Here is a 19,462-nt window from a genome sequence, read left to right on the forward strand (position 1 = left end):
TGAAGCCAAAGTGGCGGGCGAGTTTACGTAGGGAAAAATATGGAAGAAATGGAAGTTGGACTACCACAAGCGTCACATTCAGCAGAAATGTTATTTGAAAGCTGTTGGAATTGTATAAAGACTCAAGATGGGACAGGGGATCGGTACATTATTGCGAGAGAGGGCAAAAGATCGACAGAAAAGGAACGAGCTGTCACACAAAACAAAATCCGACCCCGAGCTAGTTAAAGTTCTCACTGACAATATTTATTTATTTATTTATTTAATAAAGTGTGCACAGGGAGCTTGTGTGTTTCCACAGACACTTGAAAAATTAGAGGGAACACTGACCACAGGTAACTGTTACTTATTTAAAAGTACTTTTTTTCCAACGATTTACACACCCCAAGGAGTCCATTAGGGAAACCATGCCTAAGTGAACAAATTAATTAACAAATGTTGGCTATCTCACCAGGATATGCCCCCTCCTTGTCCTTGTGGGCCTTAGTGAGTGAGCAGTATAGACGTCGCTCTTTCACTTCCATAATGCTTCCTCTGGTGTTGCTGGCAAACATTGAGGCATGCTGTGTAACAGCTTAGTTGACAGGAAGAAAGATAGGTAGAGAGAAAAAAGAAAGAGAGATTTAAAGGAAGAAAATGGATTACAGAAGACGGAGGGCAGATCTCATCCTGTGAACATAGTACATGGACAAAATATTTCATTATTAATGTCTTACAGAGAACTTTGCCTTATTTTAAACTATATTCATGGCTTACTGCAATTGTAACTGTTTGTTGACAGTGTACTGTATATAAATGTTAATATACAACTACACAACACAACTCAGGCTTTGATAATACAAATTTATACTGTTGTATACAAAAATCCCTCACTACATCGCGGTTCTTTTATCGCGGCTTCAGTACATCGCAAATAAAAGATTCAAAATAAAAATTCTAAATTGAGGAATCATGGCACGAAAGTTGCCCGCGCGCCAGCAGAAGGCAGGGAGTGCCCACACAATTGCAGTACGTACACTTGGACCTTGTTATAAAAACTTTGTTATAATAATAATACTAACAATAATAAGAGTTCGAAAAACATATTTACAGTATTGTACGTTGTTATAAATTTGTTTTTATAATAATAAAAGAGTTCTAAAAACATATTTACAGTATACACTTGTTCCTTGTTATAAAAAAGTTGTTATAATAATAAGAGTTCTAAAAATATATTTACAGTATGTTTCCTTTTTATGTTACACGCACACACGCACACACACACACATGTATCAAATTTATATTATTTATACATTTTTTCTGTATGTCATTTATACTATTAATACAGTATTTCCATGTTTGAAACTATTATTTAATGTTCTAATGATAACATATGCACTTGTATGGTTTAATATACATTTATTGATACACAAAAAATTTATGTACATTCAAAATGAGAGGGTGACATTACTTCGCGGATTTTCACCTATCGCGGGTGGTCTTGGAACCAATTATCCGCGATAAACGAGGGATTACTGTACATCATTTGAAATTTTTTCTCTTATGTGCCTGTGCCACGGGACGCTCTGCAAACAACTTCCCTCAGGCACACCCCTCTCATCACCGTAATGACTGTCACCTGTTCCCTCATGTTACCTACTATTTAAACCCTGCCCGTGTGTTGTTCATTGTCGGTGTCTACTGTTACTCTCCTGTCTGTTTCTGCTCCCGGCGTTCCTGTCCTGTTGTGCATTTCCCCGATCTCATGGGTAGGCTCACGGTCAGTACCTGTTTTTACGTATCAATTCCTGGTCCGAGTGTACCTTCTGTCCCTGCCTGCTGTCCGTGAGCCTCTGCCTGCCCCGTCTGTGTCTCTGTCCGCCCACCTCCCTTCCCTTCAATAAACCCTGGTCCAAGTGCATTTGGTTGCCCAGCTCCACTCATTCCTGACACTTTTCCGCCAATAATCTGACATAAAATGTACAATTCAGTCAAAAAATAATAGCAATTCTGTGGGGAAGTCAGACTAAACTACTAAAATAATGTGGTGACACAATGTGCACCATGTCTTATAACTACGATGTGACTGTTCAGAATCCGATTTACATTCATGTTAGATAGGAGTCAGCATCCACCTGATACCATTTAAAGGTCCTCTGAATAAGCCCAAATACATTTTAGATGCACTCCAAATTGCCCATAGGTGTGAATGCGAGTAAGAATGGTTGTTTGTGCCGTGCGATTGGCTGGCAACCAGTTCAGGGTGTCCCCCGCCTACTGCCCAATGATTGCTGCTCCAGTACGCCCGCAACCCTCAAGCGGGACAAGCGAAAAAGATAATGGATGGATGGATATTCAAAAAATATTTCAGAATGAAGGGGGTGTACAAAACCTAAGAGGGGGAGGAAATTTTAAACCACCAAGTTTTCACACACACCGAAACGTAGGTTCATATCAGCCTAAGTAAGGAAAAGGTAAAATCATCTATCAGTTCTACATTCTTGAAAGTAAAAATGTTGTCCATTTAAAAAAAAGCTCATGAACAACATTTTTGGAAAGTATTATCATAGAAGGGGTGGCACGGTGGCGCACTCGTTAGCACGTCCGCCTCACAGCGGTCCTGCCTGTGTGGAGTTTGCACATGTTTCCCCATGCCGCCATGGGTTTTCTCCGGGTACTCCGGTTTCCTCCCAACATCTTAAAAACATGCATGGTAGGCCGATTGAGCACTCCAAATTGCCCATAGGTGTGAGTGCGGATGATTGTTAATCTCTGTGTGCCCTGCCCTGTGTGTCTGGCAACCAGTTCAGGGTGTCTCACAACTGCTGCCCGATGACTGCTGGGATAGGCTAGGCTTTTGCACTCTAAGAGGGTTGGCCTTTGGCCAAGAGGCTGGCTATGGTCTGGACTGCTATCCAGACATACACTATATACGTATATATATATATATACGTATATATATATATATATATATATATATATATATACATATACATATATATATATATATATACACAGTGGAGCCTCGGTTTTCGAACACAATCCGTTCCAGAAGGCTGTTCGAGAAGTGAATCGTTCAAATTCCAAATCATATTTTCCCATTAAAACAATGGAAAACAAATTAATCCGTTCCAAGCCAAAGAAACCCGCCTTTTTTAAGCATTTTTTCATTTGCGCTTTTTTGTCGAATCGCACAACTGCAGCGCACCGCCGAACGCGCAACCGTAGCGCGTCGCCGACCTCGCAACTGCACCGCGCTGGTCGCATTATTGTGACGGAGCCGTCACTGAAATGTAGAAAATATTTTTAAAGTCCTGATGTACTTTCCAAAAATGTAAGTGGACATCAGTGCGCAGGGAGCTTAATTTAGTCCGATCGCGCAACCGCAGCGCGCCGGGCGCTCAGTGTCGCATTGCTTTAGGAGCGTCTTTGTGTTTTAGGGAGCTTAATTTTGTCTGATTGCGCAACTGCAGCGCACCACCGAACGCGCAACCGTTGCGCGCCGCCGACTGCGCAACTGCACCGCGCTGGTCGCATTATTGTGACAGAGCGGTCGCTAAAATTTAGAAAATATTTTTAAAGCCCTAATGTACTTTTCAAAATTTAAGTGGACCTCAGTGCGCAGGGAGCTTAATTTAGTCCGATCGCGCAACCGCAGCGCGCCGGGCGCTCAGTGTCGCATTGCTTTAGGAGCGTCTTTGTGTTATAGGATGGCTTTACTGCTCCCACTTGCTTCCTTTGGAGGCATGATTAGAGTTGATGCGATCCTCAGAGTAACGAGAACGTAATAACGAACGGAGTCAGTTGGCATGCGGGTCCTCTCGGCTCATCTCGCGAGGTTCGACAACCGAATTTCGTCCGACATCCGAAGCAAAAAAATCTCGAATTTCTTGTTCGAATACTGATTTGTTCGAGAACCGGGACGTTCGAAAACTGAGGCTCCACTGTATATATATATATATAATTTCTGATACAAATGTAAAAATATATATGCACAAGTATTTTTTCAACATTATGTTTTCAGTTTTGTTGAAGACCCAAATAAAGATTTAGATTTAAGAAATCAGGATTTTCTGTCAATTTTTTGGGGGCTTCCAGCATTCCAGGGTTAACAGGCAAAAAACAAGGCTCCTACAGAATCATCTTATCATCTTCAAATGTAGGTATGAGTATGGAAGAGTGTGGAACTGACACTAACAGAAGGAAACTTGATTCCTTCTTTGTCGTCTTCTTCTTATTGTCAATAATATTATTGGTGGCACGGTGACGCACTGGTTAGCATGTCCGCCTCACACTTCAGAGGGTGCGGGTCGATTCCACCTCCGACCCGCCCTGTGTGGAGTTTACATGTTCTCCCCGTCCATGCGTGGGTTTTCTCCATGCATGGTAGGCTGATTGAGCACTCCAAATTGTCCATAGGTGTGAGTACGAGTGCGGATGGTTGTTCGTCTCTGTGTGCCCTGCGATTGGCTGGCAACCGGTTCAGGATGTCCCCCACCTACTGCCCAATTGCTGGAATAGGCTCCAGCATGCCCAAGACCCCCATGGGGACAAGCGATACAGAAAATGAATGGATTATTATTATTATTATTATTATTATTAAAGAGCAAGAAACAAGATTACTACAGAAACATTTTATGCAGACCTTCAAATGTCGGTACATCTTTGAATCTGAACCTTACCTCAAATTTTCTGTTGATCTCTTGACTATTCCAAAATGTTCTGAAATTTAACCATATTCTTCTATTTTCTTGAAATGGCTGTTACTAAATCTCTGTCCTCTTCCCATTGTTAGTCCCTCGTTTCAAGGAGTTCACAAATGCAATCTACTTAATCTCTAACTCCCTTTCCCAATATCTAACACTCACCTAATCCCCTATCTCTCCTGTCAGATTAAAATTGAAAAAGAGTGACAGTTGGAGGTAGGATATACTCCGTAAATGTCAAAACATCTTGCTTTTTTGCCTTGATCAAATGATAGGTGTGGGGAAAAAATAATTAATACCACTTCGTAAATATTATCATTCAAGTTACAAGACTGACACACCAATACCAAATCACGGTGCAGTCTGTGTCAGATGGAAAAGCACGGATTTGTGGTTGCCTTAGAGAAATGTCAGTAAACCTCTCAATGTACTATCAAGACAGCTCCCCTAAATGTACTTATAAAACAATGAAAATGTTTTTAAGCTTTTTCCACCTCCCAGTTAGCTGCTCCAATAGTTGCAATATGGCAAGATTATCTCTAATAAATCCTTGTCAACAAGTGATGGAAATTTATGTGAGTGGGCATCCGGTTTTGGATTTCTGGAGCCAGGACGATAAGTGAGGGTGAAGTCAAACCTTTCCAGGTTTGCCCATCATACTTGGCGAGCATTCAATCTGCAGGCGGAACGAAGGCCAAATAGATTTTCATGATCTGTCCATCCCACAAAGAGTAGTTCTGTCCCAATGGGGTAGTTCTGTCCCAATGCCTTCATTCCTTCAGTGCCAGGACCAAAGCCAAAATGTCTTGGTTGCCCAGGTCATAATTTCTCTAGGCAGGGCTAAGGTGACGGAAATAAAAAGCACAAGGATGGAGTGTTTGGTCAGACAGGGTATGTTCAGAGAGCACTGCTCCAATGCCCAAGTCCGAGGCATTCACGTCAACATCACACTGGGTAGTGGGATCAGGATGAGAGATGGGAACAGAACAATAAAGTATCTTCAGTTGAATGACAGATGCCTCTGCTGCAGCTCACCAAACAAAAGGTACCATAACGGAACTCAACCAAGTCAGAGGTGCAGCTACTTTACTGTAATCACAAATGAATCAGCAATGAAAATTGGCCAAACCCCAAAAACACATTCCACATTGAACCTAAGCAATCTAACAGTGGTTGTATGAAAGTCATACTACTCAATTCTAACCGAAGACTCTGAAGGAGAAATCTCACATGTTGAACGTGTAACTCCAAAGTGTGAGAGAAAAAAATTAATATCATGAGGATAGACAAAAGTAAATCCGTTCAGCATGTCTTAAAAAACGTCATTGATCAGAGCCTGAAAAACTTTCTTCGAAGAAGACATGGCGGGAACATATCGACAGGATTGAGGGGAAATGTAAAAAGGCTATTAATGTGATGAGGTGTTTAGCAGGATGAGAGTGGGGAGCAAGCTCTTCAGCACTGAAGCTCTTTATCAAGCTCTGATAAGATCTGTGATTGACTATGGGTGTGTGAGTTATGGGTCAGCAGCACCGTCATTGTTAAAAACACTGGATGTAAAGTTAAAGTCAAAGTCCCAATGATCGTCACACACACACCTGGGTGTGGTGAAATTTGTCCTCTGCATTTAACCCATCCCCGTGTGATTTTAATCCATCCCCTGGGGGAGAGGGGAGCAGTGAGCAGCAGCGGTGCCGCGCTCGGGAATCAGTTGGTGATCTAACCCCCCAATTCCAACCCTTAATGCTGAGTGCCAAGCAGGGAGGCAATGGGTCCCATTTTTATAGTCTTTGGTATGACCCGGCCGGGGTTTGAACCCACAACCTTCCGGTCTCAGGGCGGACACTCTACCACTAGGCCACTGAGCTCTTGGTAAAATGTAATACAGGCCCAGGCTCTGAGGTTATGTTGTGGAGCTTTTAAAACTGCTCCAGTGGGTGTCTTACAGGTGGAGATGGGTGAGACGACTTTGGACTTGGGAAGGAAACAAATCATGGTTAACTTCTGGATTCATCTGAAGAGCCATGGATAGTCTCATCCTGCGAAGCGTGTGAACAATGATTGCTGGGAGTATGGGAAGAATCAGAAAAATCATTTTGGGAGAATTAGAAACGAATTAGCTAAAGATTGTCAAGTCCATGATATGCGGATTTCGGCAGCCTTGGCTTTCCCAGAGGTTCCTCTTTGGTTGTTGGTACCTCCCACTGTAGATTACTTTAGGCTAGACCTAAAGAAAAAGGATAAAAGTAATGTGGATCTTGTTGCAGCCTTTGATTATTACTCAGAGCAGAAGTACTCGGATTGTGTTCGTATTTTTACAGATGGAACCAAAGAACCAGTTTCGGGATTAACAGGTTTTGGTGTGGCAATTCCAGCACAGAAAATAGGTATGAAGTGGCGAATGTCGGCTGGATTAGATAAAGTGGAGATGGTAGCTATTTTGGATGCATTAAAATGGGCAGAGCAGACAAACCAGGGCAAGGTGTTAGGATTCTGCTTCAGTATTGTCCAGCATTCAGTCCTTTTATCCAGTACTGAGGGAGCCAAGGCCGCTCAAAAGGAGGTGAAGAGGGAGCTGAGAGCAGCTAAAGACAGCTAAAGGAGGAAACTAGAGGGAGGGCTGGTGGCCCACAGCTCTAAGGAGGTGTGGAAGGGCTTTAAGAAGATCACGGGTCTGAAGCAGCCACATACGGTGGTGGAGGGGACCTGAGAGTTGGCAGATGACCTGAACTGCTTTTTTAACAGGTTTGACCAACCTGTCCCCTGTCATCCCGCACCCCCCCCCCCCCCGTCACCCTCCCTTCCCCCTCTCCAATTAGTCCTCCCCCAGGAAGCTGTATCCCCCACTTCTCCTGACCCCCTCACATCCCAGCGGCAGGTGCCTCCCACCACTACCGGTTGGAAACAGGGAGCATGCTCCACACCTAGAGACGCCCACATCTTAATGACATCTGAGCAGGTGAGGAAGCAGTTCTCCAGAGTGAACATGCACAAGGCCAGAGGACCAGATAACATCAACCCCAAGGTACTGAAGGGGTGGGCTGGAGAGCTAGCGGACGCATTCCACCATCTCTTCAGTCTATCTCTAAGACTGAGGAAGGTTCCACAGCTCTGGAAGACCTCATGCATCGTCCCGGCGCCAAAGAATGGACGGCCCAGCACTGCAAACGACTACAGACCGGTTGCCCTAACATCTCAGGTCATGAAGATCTTGGAGAGGCTGGTGCTGCAACATCTTAAGCCCAGGTGAAGGATTACCTGGACCCCCGGCAGTTTGCATATCAAGAGAATGTGGGGGTGGAAGATGCCGTCATCTACATGCTACACAGGGCCTACACACACCTGGAGAAGCCACGGAGCATGGTGAGGATCGTGTTCTTCGACTTCTCCAGCGCATTCAATACCATCAAGCCATCACTACTGGCAGACAAACTAGCGGCGATGGGTGTAGAAGACTCCCTGACAGCCTGGATCCACAACTACCTGACAGACAGACGACAGTATGTTAGACTGCAAGGCTGTCTGTCTGAGGTGGTGGTATGTGTCCCCCAAGGAACTCTCCTGGCACCATTTCTCTTCACCGTCTACACCTCCGACTTCCAATTCAGCTCACACCAGTGCCACCTGCAGAAGTTCTCTGATGACTCCTCTATTGTGGGCTATATCACAGACGACAGGGAGGCGGAGTACAAGGCCCTGGTGGAGAACTTTGTGAAGTGGTGCGACACCAACCACCTTCTGCTCAACATCAGCAAAACCAAGGAGTTGGTGGTGGATTTTAGGAGGAAGAGAGGGACCTCAGCCCCTATCACCATCAAGGGAGTGGAAGTTGAAAGAGTGGACTTCTACAGGTACCTGGGGGTAGTACACTTTAACAACAAACTGGACTGGTCCGACAACACCGAGGCTCTTATCAGGAAGGGGCAGAGCAGGATGTTTTTCCTGAGAAGGCTGAGGTTGTTTAATGTTTGTAATAGGCTACAGAGAACGTTTTATCAGTCAGTGGTCTCCAGTGTCCTGTTCTTCGCCGGGTCCTGCTGGGGAGGCAACATCTGTGCCAGGGACGGTACCAGGTTGAACAAGCTAGTGAAGAAGGCCAGCTCTGTGGTGGGGACCGGGTTGGACAGCCTGGAGACGGTGGTCGAACAGAGGATGGGGAAAAAACTGGCGGCCATGTTGGCCAATCCCTCCCATCCACTGCACATCAAGCTGACGGGGATGAGGAACAAATTCAGCAATAGATTTGTCTTCCTTCGTCAGAGCACAAAGAGATTTGGACAGTCGTTTATTCCAGCTGCACTCCGACTCTACAATCAGGCCCGCAGGCGCGGGGAGACCTGGAGCTAGAGACTTGGGACTTTTTTATCTGCACATGATGCACTTTAGTAAACTACCAGCTTGCACTGTCCCCTCTGGTGGCTAAGGAGCTGGCTCTTTTGGGTGAAGAGAGCAGTGAGGCAAAAAGTGGCAAGCTTGACTAAAGTAGAAGCAAAGTCTCTGGTTTATATGCCCAAGTTCTTCCTCTTGAGAGAGTTTTATTCTCCCCAACTGCATGGCTTCATCAAGGTAGGAGGAAATGGTTGCAGAGACAGCAGCATGCACAGTGGAATGTTGTTCAGCAGGTTGAGGGACAGAGGAGGCAGGCTGCTGAAAGGGTATTGTGGGGGGACTGAAGGAGGGACCCCTGACTGATCTGTCTCTACACCTCTCCCTTAGTCTGTTATCCAACAAATGGCCAGAGAAATCAATTCCTCAATCTTGTCGCACGCAGCTACCTTTTTTTTTTTTTTCCTCGCTTAAGCCCTGAAAAAATACCCTATGTAGAGCTTACTCATCCAAACCACATATGCTCCTGAGATGGAAAAATCACTGGAAAAAGAGGAAACCCTACTGCTACCCTGGTGCAAAGAAGGTAGCCTATTGCTAGCTCCCATACTCTGCCAAGGGTGATCAAAAACCTTGCACATCTCTGCAATAAAGGCATCAATGGAGCAGCAATGAGGTGAATTATTGTTTGCTAATGCAACTGACCAGGCTGTGGCTTTAAGATCTGTCAAGCTCATGATAAAATAATTAGTTAAAGGTTGCTGGTCAAAAAGAAGCATACATTGATGGAGAAACTGCACAGCACCATTTCTGAGCGGAAGTGTAGCTTCAGGGATAAGCTGTTGACAACATCTTGCTCCACGGAAACGCTGAGGGGATCAGTTCTCCTCCATGCCGTGAGCCTTTTTATCTCGACACGGGGACAGTGATGTGTTCATGGACATGATGTTGAATTTATCATGTTTAACACAATTAATATTTATTGTTTATTTCTTTATTTCTATATTACCGGTGCATGACACTTTCATGAGTATCTACTGCAGATCTGTTATCCTCTCTTTTAACCTCTATGTGCCCACTGTTGGGTATGGATACTGAATTCCAGCCTGGGATCAATAAAGTATCCATCCATCCGTCCATCCGTATTCCTTCATTTGTGCATCCTTCGTTTCCTACCTCAGTCTGGCACCCGTAGCAGATTGTTTGTGTTTGCACATTCTGGACCGCAGTCGTGTTTTTGTTTCAATTCATTAAAGAAAAAGACAATTCAAGCAATTTTCTCATGTATTTGAGATTGTATGGTGACAGCAACACCTGGATACTAATGTGGATGGAATGGTGAAAGCAATAATGAAATGCCAATATGCCAGAGGGTACCAGCTAGAACTAAGGCCCGCGGGCCACATCCGGCCCACGGGACCGTTTAATCCGGCCCGCCAACCCTGAATAAATTGTATTAAACATTTTTTTTGGTCATTTTACATGCAATGACTGCGTTTCCACAGTAGATGGGGAACCGCTCGCCTGCGCATTTACTACCGGAAGCCGTGTCAGAAAGCTCGGTGCACACTCACAAGTGCGTGTACGTACTCAGTAGTACGGACATGGCGCACTCGCGCTCTATTTGTATCAGTCCCGAATTTAGAGCGTGGGCTGTGACGACAGCATTCTTGTAATTCGCGCGCTGAGCTTTCAGATACAGTTTTACGCTAAAGCCACCCACAAACCTTCCCCTGGAATCCTTCTATTAAAATGAGTCGCCCAAGGAAAAGCAAGGTGGACACAGTGCCGAGTGTTTAAAAAAGAGTGGCCAATTTGGCTCGACGTACGCGACGTTCAGCCACATCAACATCAACCCGTCACAGATCGAGGTAAACGGACCAACACCTCGGATCTCTCCTAAGAATTGCCACAACAAATTTTACTCCAGACTATGACGCACTAGCAAAAAAGGGAGACCAACAACACTGTTCCCACTGAAAATGAAGGGGAGGCTCTCAAGTTTGTTGTAAAAAAATGCATTTTGAATATGATTTGTACACATAGCAGGGATTGAAACTAGCGACCATTCTCATTTTCAAACAATGCAGGACGCTCAAGGACATTGATGCACCACCTGTTTGCAACTAATCTTAACCTGTAAAGTTCTTAAGACTTACTTTAAGGAAGCGTTTCCCGTTTCCTCACCTCTGTTACCAGGTGTTTGTGAGTTAAAACTCTGCTCTGATGTTCAGATACCCCTCACGTGTTGCCATTTTGATTACCGTTTTTTTCCGTGTATAATACGCCCCCATGTATAATACGCACCCTAACAATGGCATGTTGATGCTGGAAAAAAGCCTGTACCCATGTATAATACGCACCCAATTTTTTTTTTTTTTTTCTTTTTTTTTTTTAAGTCCCAATGATCGTCACACACGCAGGGAGGCAATGGGTCCCATTTTTATAGTCTTTGGTATGGTCTTAACTAGGCTGGATGTATTTTTTTTGTTGGCGTTGATTTCTCCGACTGCCCGTAAAGGCACCACCGCGATCAGATGAAAAGAGAGGAAAGTGACGTGCGGACATGTGAAAAAGGCGAGTATGGGAGAGACGTTGAAAAGGAATAATAACACCCTTGGAAACCAAAACTTGCCCCTCGTCGTGACTCGGAGCCGCAACAAATGTTTCGGATTTGTGTAGGGTACATTGTGACAGCAAACGAGCAGGTGATCGAGCAAGCGTCTGATACGAGAGCATTGCGTTCGTATGGAGCGTGTTTGAAGTGAACAGCAGAGACGAAAGGAACAAGGCAAAGTGTTGTGAAATAAAATATTACCTGTAATACGCATTTTGTTATTTGCTGATTGTATTAAACTATCACATTCATTGTCATTCAAGAAGAGAAGAGGACTATTATCCCTTCTTTGACGAAATGACCAGAGCACAGTACAAACACACTATTGTTCTTTCGGTATTTATTCAACCCACATTCTTTCACAACATGACAAGAAGAGAACAATACATAAATCAATACTCGTACCAGTACCATGATTTTCTTAAAAAAAAAAAAAAAAAAATTTTATTAAAAAAAAAAAATTGAAAAAAAATTGTACCCATGTATAATGCGCACCCCAGATTTTAGGACAATAAATTAGTTAAATTTTGCGTATTATACACGGAAAAAAACGGTACTTTATTTGGATGTATGCTTTCACCGATTCTTCAAGATGATATATTTGGTCAGAATGTTTGCCGTTTGATGTCATCTCATAAGATAAACATCTTTCATTAATCTGACCTGCAGGCACTGAAGTGATGGAGACTGTTATTCATAATAACAGTGTCGTATTTTATGAGAATCACTGATAGCAGTTTTTTAGTGGATTATTTTTTTTTTTGTAATGCTGTTAATAAATGCATTTGTTTTCAAAAAACTTGTTTGGAATATCCATGCTTTACTACCTACTAAAGGCCAAAATCTTTTATGCAATGACCTTTACAGGTCGCTTATATTACTTCACACAAACACTACGTCCATCTGCTCCTGGTTCGGCCCTCCGGTCCAAATTTAGAACCCAGTTCGGCCCGCGAGTCAAAAAGTTTGCCCACCCCTGAGCTAGAAGCAACATTGTTTTTGTTCTGGGGAAGAAAAGAACTATGAACCGTTTTGGGATAATTTTTGGAGTGATAAACTTAGTAAAAAAAATAAAATAATAATAATTATGAACTATGAACTGAATAAGTTCCTTTTAAAATGTGTCAACTGAACTTTGAACTAGTTCGTGTAGAAAATTAATTTTACCAGCACTGCTAAAGTGCAATTTGGAGTGGTCAATTGGCATACAATGTACCGTAATTTTCGGACTATAAGTCGCGTTTTTTTTTCATAGTTTGGGTGGGGGGGCGACTTATACAGAGGAGCGACTTATATGTAAATGTTTTCACAAATTTTCCAAATTAAAAAAAAAAAAAAGTTAAACTGCGATTAACGAACCGCGATGTAGCAAGGGATTACTGTAATTTGAATGAACGTCAGCGCGCGGCGGTTGTTTACATAATGGACAAAGATTCGATCACGGGATGACGAAGATGACGAAGGGCCCCACGTACTACCGGCATCATTAGCGGCTTTGTTTCTAAGTGACACGGACGACCAAGAGTTTGAAGGATTTAAGGATTTGGAGTGACACAGAAGGTTTGAAAAACTATTATGGCTTTTACGCACGCCCGGTCCTACTCTATGGAGCTCTCTTTCACCTCCGTGGATAGAAGTCGGGGGCCGGCGCTCGGCCGGGTGGCTGTCCAGGGACGGTGGATGGGGCTCGGATATGGCTTTTACGCACGCCCGGTCCTACTCTATGGAGCTCCCTTTCACCTCCGTGGATAGAAGTCGGGGGCCGGCGCTCGGCCGGGTGGCTGTCCGGGGACGGTGGATGGGGCTCGGTCATGGCTTTTACGCACGCCCGGTCCGATTCTATGGAGCTCTCTTCCACCTCCGTGGCTGGAAGTCCACGCCGCCACACGCCTGGAAGTTTGTTTTGTTAAATAAAGAGCCGTTTACCAAACCCACGTCTTTTCTTGTACTTTGTTAACGCTACAATATAGTTATATAGTAGATCTGTGGAATAACGACGAGGCTGACGTCAGGGCGCACGCGTGGCGTTGTGAGGAATTTGATCGATGGATTTAATGATTTGGAGTGACACAGATGGTTTGATAATATGATTGCATATACAATAGTTATTTGATATATAATTTATATATCGTTATATGGGCCTGTGGAATATTTTGAAGTGCAAGCGCCGTCAGCGGCGCGCACCCATTGTTGACATAAAGGACGATCGATGGATTTAATGAATTGGAGTAACACAGATGGTTTTATAAACGTGTTATTTATGTAATAGTTATTTCAATAACTCTGAATGTTACGTCAGGCCCGTTCTCAGCTCTTCGTTTGTGTTTTTGTCACGTTAGCATACCTATCGTTTAGCCTGTTGTTGCTCGTTCATGTCAGTACTTGGTGTTGGATTTTGTCGAATACATTTCCCCCCAAAATGCGACTTATACTCCGGAGCGACTTATATATGTTTTTTTTCACGTTATTGTGCATTTTATGGCTAATGCGACCTATATTCCGGAGCGACTTTTAGTCCAAAAATTACGGTATATACTAGATCTGTGGAATAACGACGAGGCTGACGTCAGGGCGCACGCGCGGCGTTGTTGACAAAGGACGAGGAATTTGATCGATGGATTTAATGATTTGGAGTGACACAGATGGTTTGATAATATTATTGCTTATATAATAGTCATTTGATATATAATTTATATATCGTTATATGGGTCTGTGGAATATTTTGAAGCGCAAGTGCCGTCAGCGGCGCGCAGCCGGCCGGCATTGTTAACATAAAGTACGATCGATAGATTTAATGAATTGGAGTGACACAGATGGTTTTATAAACGTGTTATTTATGTAATAGTTATTTGAATAACTCTGAATGTTACATTTGGCCCGTTCTCAGCTCTTCGTTTGTGTTTATGTCACGTTAGCATACCTATTGTTTAGCCTGTTGTTGCTCGTTCATGTCTGTTCTTGGTGTTGGATTTTGTCGAATAAATTTCCCCCCAAATGCGACTTATACTCCGGAGCCACTTATATATGTTTTTTTTCACGTTATTGTGCATTTTATGGCTAATGCGATCTATATTCCGGAGCGACTTTTAGTCTGGAAAATACGGTATGTTTTTTGAAATGTGGGAGGGAACTGGAGTACCCGGAGAAAACCCACACAAGCAAGGGCAAACTCCATACAGGAAGACCAGAGCTGGAATACTGGAACCCTGCACCTCTGAACTGTGAAGTGACGTGCTAAGCAGTACGCCACATGTTGGAACAAAGTAAACAAAACAAAATGTTTTTTATTCAATAATAAGTTTTGTTTAGGAGACTCAACATGTATGAGTGAGGTCCTGGTATGACAAAAAGGTTCGTGGGTATTCAAGGCATACAAGGTTGCTGCTTTAAACAACCAAAAAAATCCCCCCCCAATAAAAATATGTTTCTATGCTGCTCAGCAGGCCCTTTTTTGTGATTTGAGCCAAAATAGATGCTTCTCTAAAAAGAGCAGGGATGGCTGTTTGTGGAGTATTTTTTTAACAGAATATATTCGGCTTTAGATGAGAACAGTGTCGTTCTCTGTCCAAAGGCCCTCTTCCGACTTTAAACATTTTATAATGTTTGTTACCTGAGGCATAAAGAAAAAACTTACATCACTGATCAAATTTAAATGTGAGGAATCAGGGGACTGAGTGGGCTTATATGCAAATACAATTTCATCCTATTCAAGTCCAGCTGGTGAAAATGTCAGATGAGGATTATGGGAGGTTAATTCCGTTCATGAGAATAGCACAAATGGCATCCTAATCAGTGAGATAATTCTTTGATCTCACCACTTATTTAATCGGGTTGTTTTTTGTTGTCCTTACGTCATAACTGAACATATCAGTATTACAAATTTGCATTAAGCTTACATATTTTCTCCTGTGCTTTGAACGCGGAAAACGAGCCGGAGCCCTCGTAAAGCTGAGGCAGAGAGGGTTCCGTTCTGCCCTACCATCAATTCATCTGACGAATGTCCGCTCCCTGGCGAACAAGATGGACGAACTGCTGTGAGGAAGTGGACAGTGGAGTCAAGGCAGGACCTCCAAGCCTGCTTTGACTGCACCGATTGGGGAGTTTTTGAAGCTGCAACTTCAGACCTGCATGAACTCACTGACACTGTCACATCATACATCAGTTTTTGTGAGGATCTGTGTGTGCAGACTAAGACCTTCTGCACGTACAACAACGACAAACCTTGGTTTACACTGAACTTCAGGAGGCTGCGCAAAGTCAAGGAGGAGGACTCCAGGAGCGGCGACCGGGACCTGTTCAAGCAGACCAGAAACACACTGAACCGAGAGGTCAGGAAAGCCAGGCGGTGTTACAGGGAGAGCCTGGAGAGACACTTCTCTGCCAATCCTGATCCCACAACAGTGTGGAAAGGTCTGCAGAGCATCACGGGCTTCAAGAAACGAACCCGCCGTCCTGTGGAGAGCCCAAGGCTTGCTAACCAGCTAAACAGGTTCTACTGCAGGTTTGATCGCTCCTCCCACACAACAGGACCTCCTGCAGCACAATCAACATACTCACCTCCCCCCACAACCCCCTCCATCACCGTTGTCACCTACTCTCTCTCTTGCAGAGGCCGCGCCCGCACTCCAGATCCGCGAGGAGGAAGTGCGCCAGATGTTCCGGAGACAAAAGATCAGGAAGGCACCGGGCCCAGACGGCGCGTCACCTTCCTGCTTGAAAGTCTGTGCTGAGCAACTGGCACCCACCTTTGCACGGATCTTCAACCGTTCCCTGGAGCTGTGTGAGGTGCCCTCGTGCTTCAAGAGGTCCACCATCGCTCCAGTGGCCAAGAAGCCCGCCATCACAGGTTTGAATGACTATAGACCTGTCGCTCTGACATCTGTGGTCATGAAATCTTTCGAGAGGTTAGTGCTGAACCACCTGAAGGATGTCTCGGGCCCCCTGCTTGACCCCTCCAGTTTGCCTACCGGGCAAACAGGTCGGTGGATGATGCGGTCAACATGGGACTGCACTACATCCTGCACCACCTGGACACCCCAGGAACGTACGCCAGGATCCTGTTTGTGGACTTCAGTCAGCGTTCAACACCATCGCTCCTGACATCCTCCAACAGAAGCTCATCCAGCTCGCGGTGCCTGCCTCCACCTGTTAGTGGATCACCAGCTTCCTGACCAACAGGAGACAGCGTGTGAGGCTGGGGAGCATCACATCTGACACCCGAACCACCAATACTGGCGCCCCTCAGGGGTGCGTCCTCTCCCCACTGCTCTTCTCTCTCTACACCAGTGCTTCTCAATTATTTTCTGTTACGCCCCCCCTAGCAAGAAGAAAACTATTCGCGCCCCCCACTCCCCACCGTGACTATCCATCTCTGCATAACATTTTATCCTTATTAACATTAAAGAAAAAAAGAAAGACATATGGTCAAACTTACAAAGAATAACTTTATCAAATCGTGTTTTAAGTCTGCAACAGAAAATATTTTAAGTGCATCAATGCCTGAAATTAAGAATAAATAAATCCTTGTTTAAACTGTAAACATGTTTGACCAACTAATTGCACCATTGCAAAATTAAATCAAATCAATAAATAATATTTAATAATTATAATAACTAATAAACTACAAAAACTAAAAAAATAATAACTTATTTATATTCAGTTCAGCAACATTAACTCAGGAGCACAATATATAAAACACTTGAACCTACAAAACAAGGTGAATTAAACAATTTGTGCTCTTTTTTTCTTTCTTTTTTTCATCAAAATGAGGAGGAAGTCAGGTTTAATGGCTACAATGAGCACGTTTTGCAGTGCACAGCTTTTCGAAGCGAGGTTCGAAGCATGATAGTGCAACTCTCAGCTCCTGCTCAATGTTTAGCTGGGACCTGTACTTGGTCTTCAGTGCAGCAACAGCAGAGAAGCCAATCTCACAAAGGTAAGATGTTGCAAAAGGAAGCAGAATGCTCATAGCTTTCTCCCCTAAGAGTGGATACTGCCTCTCTACACTCAGCCAGAATGCACTGAGTGTCTGTGATGTGATGTCAATGAACTGCTCCTCTTCTGCAGAGCTGAAACCAGTTGGAGCTGGTGCACTGAAAGGGTCTCTCACCCAGTCATACTGGGAACTGTTTTCAGGGAAGTACTTTTTAAAGAATCCCATCAGTGAAGAAATGTGCTGCTTAATGTGTGGAATCACTGAGGTAGCATCATAGTCATGAGCATTTTTAGACACAGCAGACACATCGGTCTTTCCTCTTCTCCAACTGTACTCACAGTGAAGCCAAGCGCTAAATACGCTTCGTCGTATTTCCTCGTCTTAGCTTTCGGCTGACTTTCTTTTGTTTCATTATCTTTGTTTCTCTCCGCTTTTCTTTTCATCCCTGTTAAAAACTTTTTCATGTTGGTGGTTATGTTGAATAACGGAGGCTATAGACGGGACGCAGTCGGAGCTTTCTGTTGACTCAACACTGCTAACCAAGGCAAACCTGTTGTCTTGTAAGTCGTAAAATGTTGCACTGTCGCAAACGTGACAGAAGTAACAATGAGAGCGCCACTGCCGCCTACTGTAGTAAATGCGCAATTACACTTTATTCTAGTACTGCCAAAAAAAAAGCCTGTTCCCCAGGGTCACACGCGCCCCCCCAGGTATTGCACCGCGCCCCCCAAGGGGGGCGCGCCCCACTATTTGAGAAGCACTGCTCTCCACCAACGATTTCTCCTCAGGTGACTCTCCTGTGAAACTCCTGAAGTATGCAGACGACATCACTCTCATCGGACTGATCCGGGACGGTGATGAGACTGCGTACAGACAGGAGGTGAAGCGGCTGGTCCACTGGTGCAGCCAAAACCACCTGGAACTGAATCCGCTCAAGACCGTGGAGATGACAGTGGACTTCAGGTGAGACCCTTCACCACTTTCATCCCTCACTATCCGCAGTAATACTATTCTCTCCACAGACAGCTTCAAGTTCCTGGGTACCACAATCTCTCGGGACCTGAAATGGATCGGCCACATAGACTGTCTGGAAGAAGGCCCAGCAGAGGCTGTACTTCCTGAGACAGCTCAAGAAGTTCAACCTGCCGCGGGAGCTGCTGAAGACCTTCTACACTGCCATCATCCAGTCTGTCCTCTGCACCTCCATCACTGTCTGGTTTGGATCGGCCTCCAAACAAGACAAGCACAGACTGCAACGGACGGACAATCAGGACTGCAGAAAAGATAATTGGAATCAACCTCCCATCTATCCAAGACTTGTACCTGTCCAGGAAACGTGCAAGTAACATCTCTACAGACCCTTCTCACCCAGGTTGCAGTCTGTTTGAACTACTCCCCTCCGGACGGCGTTATAGAGCTCTGTACGCCAAAACCAGCACACACAGAGACAACTTCTTCCCCCAGGCTGTTGCTCTGATGAACACACCACTCTTAGAGTCTCAGAGTCATTGCTGTGCATTAACATCCTGCTCTCCACACCTTTTTTGAATTGTCTACACTGTTTGTACTATGTGTCCTCTCTGCATCCATTGCAACCTGGTCATCCTGGAAGAGGGACCCTCCCATGTGTGGTCTCTTCTCAAGGTTTCTCATTTCCCCTAGTTGGAGTTTTGAGTTTTTCCTTGCCCTCCTGGGAGTTTAAGATCAGGGGATGTTTGAGAATATTTGTCATTTTTCACATGTCCTGAGTGTTGTTAGTCACTTAAATGTTGAACAGAGGCTGTGATGTACCGAAGTCAAATTCCTTGTTTGGCACGCTCAAACATGGCGAATAAAAACTCTTGAATCTTGAAAGGTTTCTTGTGATGTGTTCATCTGTAAAACACCTGGAATCTCAAT

General features: G+C 44.4%; 1 protein-coding gene across 13 annotated transcripts in view; it reads right to left on the reverse strand.

Annotated features, from left to right (window-relative positions):
- The window catches only part of tenm3 (teneurin transmembrane protein 3), a 408,252-nt gene that overhangs the window by 349,462 nt on the left and 39,328 nt on the right, over positions 1 to 19,462 (reverse strand). For 12 of the 13 annotated variants that reach the window (XM_037253950.1, XM_037254006.1, XM_037253932.1 and 9 more), the window contains exon 2: positions 452 to 669. In XM_037253950.1, the coding sequence (XP_037109845.1) occupies positions 452 to 554 (103 nt within the window). In that variant the 5' untranslated portion in view covers positions 555 to 669. The remainder of the gene's footprint in view (positions 1 to 451; positions 670 to 19,462) is intronic. The other variant, XM_037253940.1, reaches the window with a different exon arrangement.

The sequence above is a fragment of the Syngnathus acus genome, chromosome 1 (genome assembly GCF_901709675.1).
Source record: "Syngnathus acus chromosome 1, fSynAcu1.2, whole genome shotgun sequence".
Classification (NCBI taxonomy): Eukaryota; Metazoa; Chordata; class Actinopteri; order Syngnathiformes; family Syngnathidae; genus Syngnathus; species Syngnathus acus.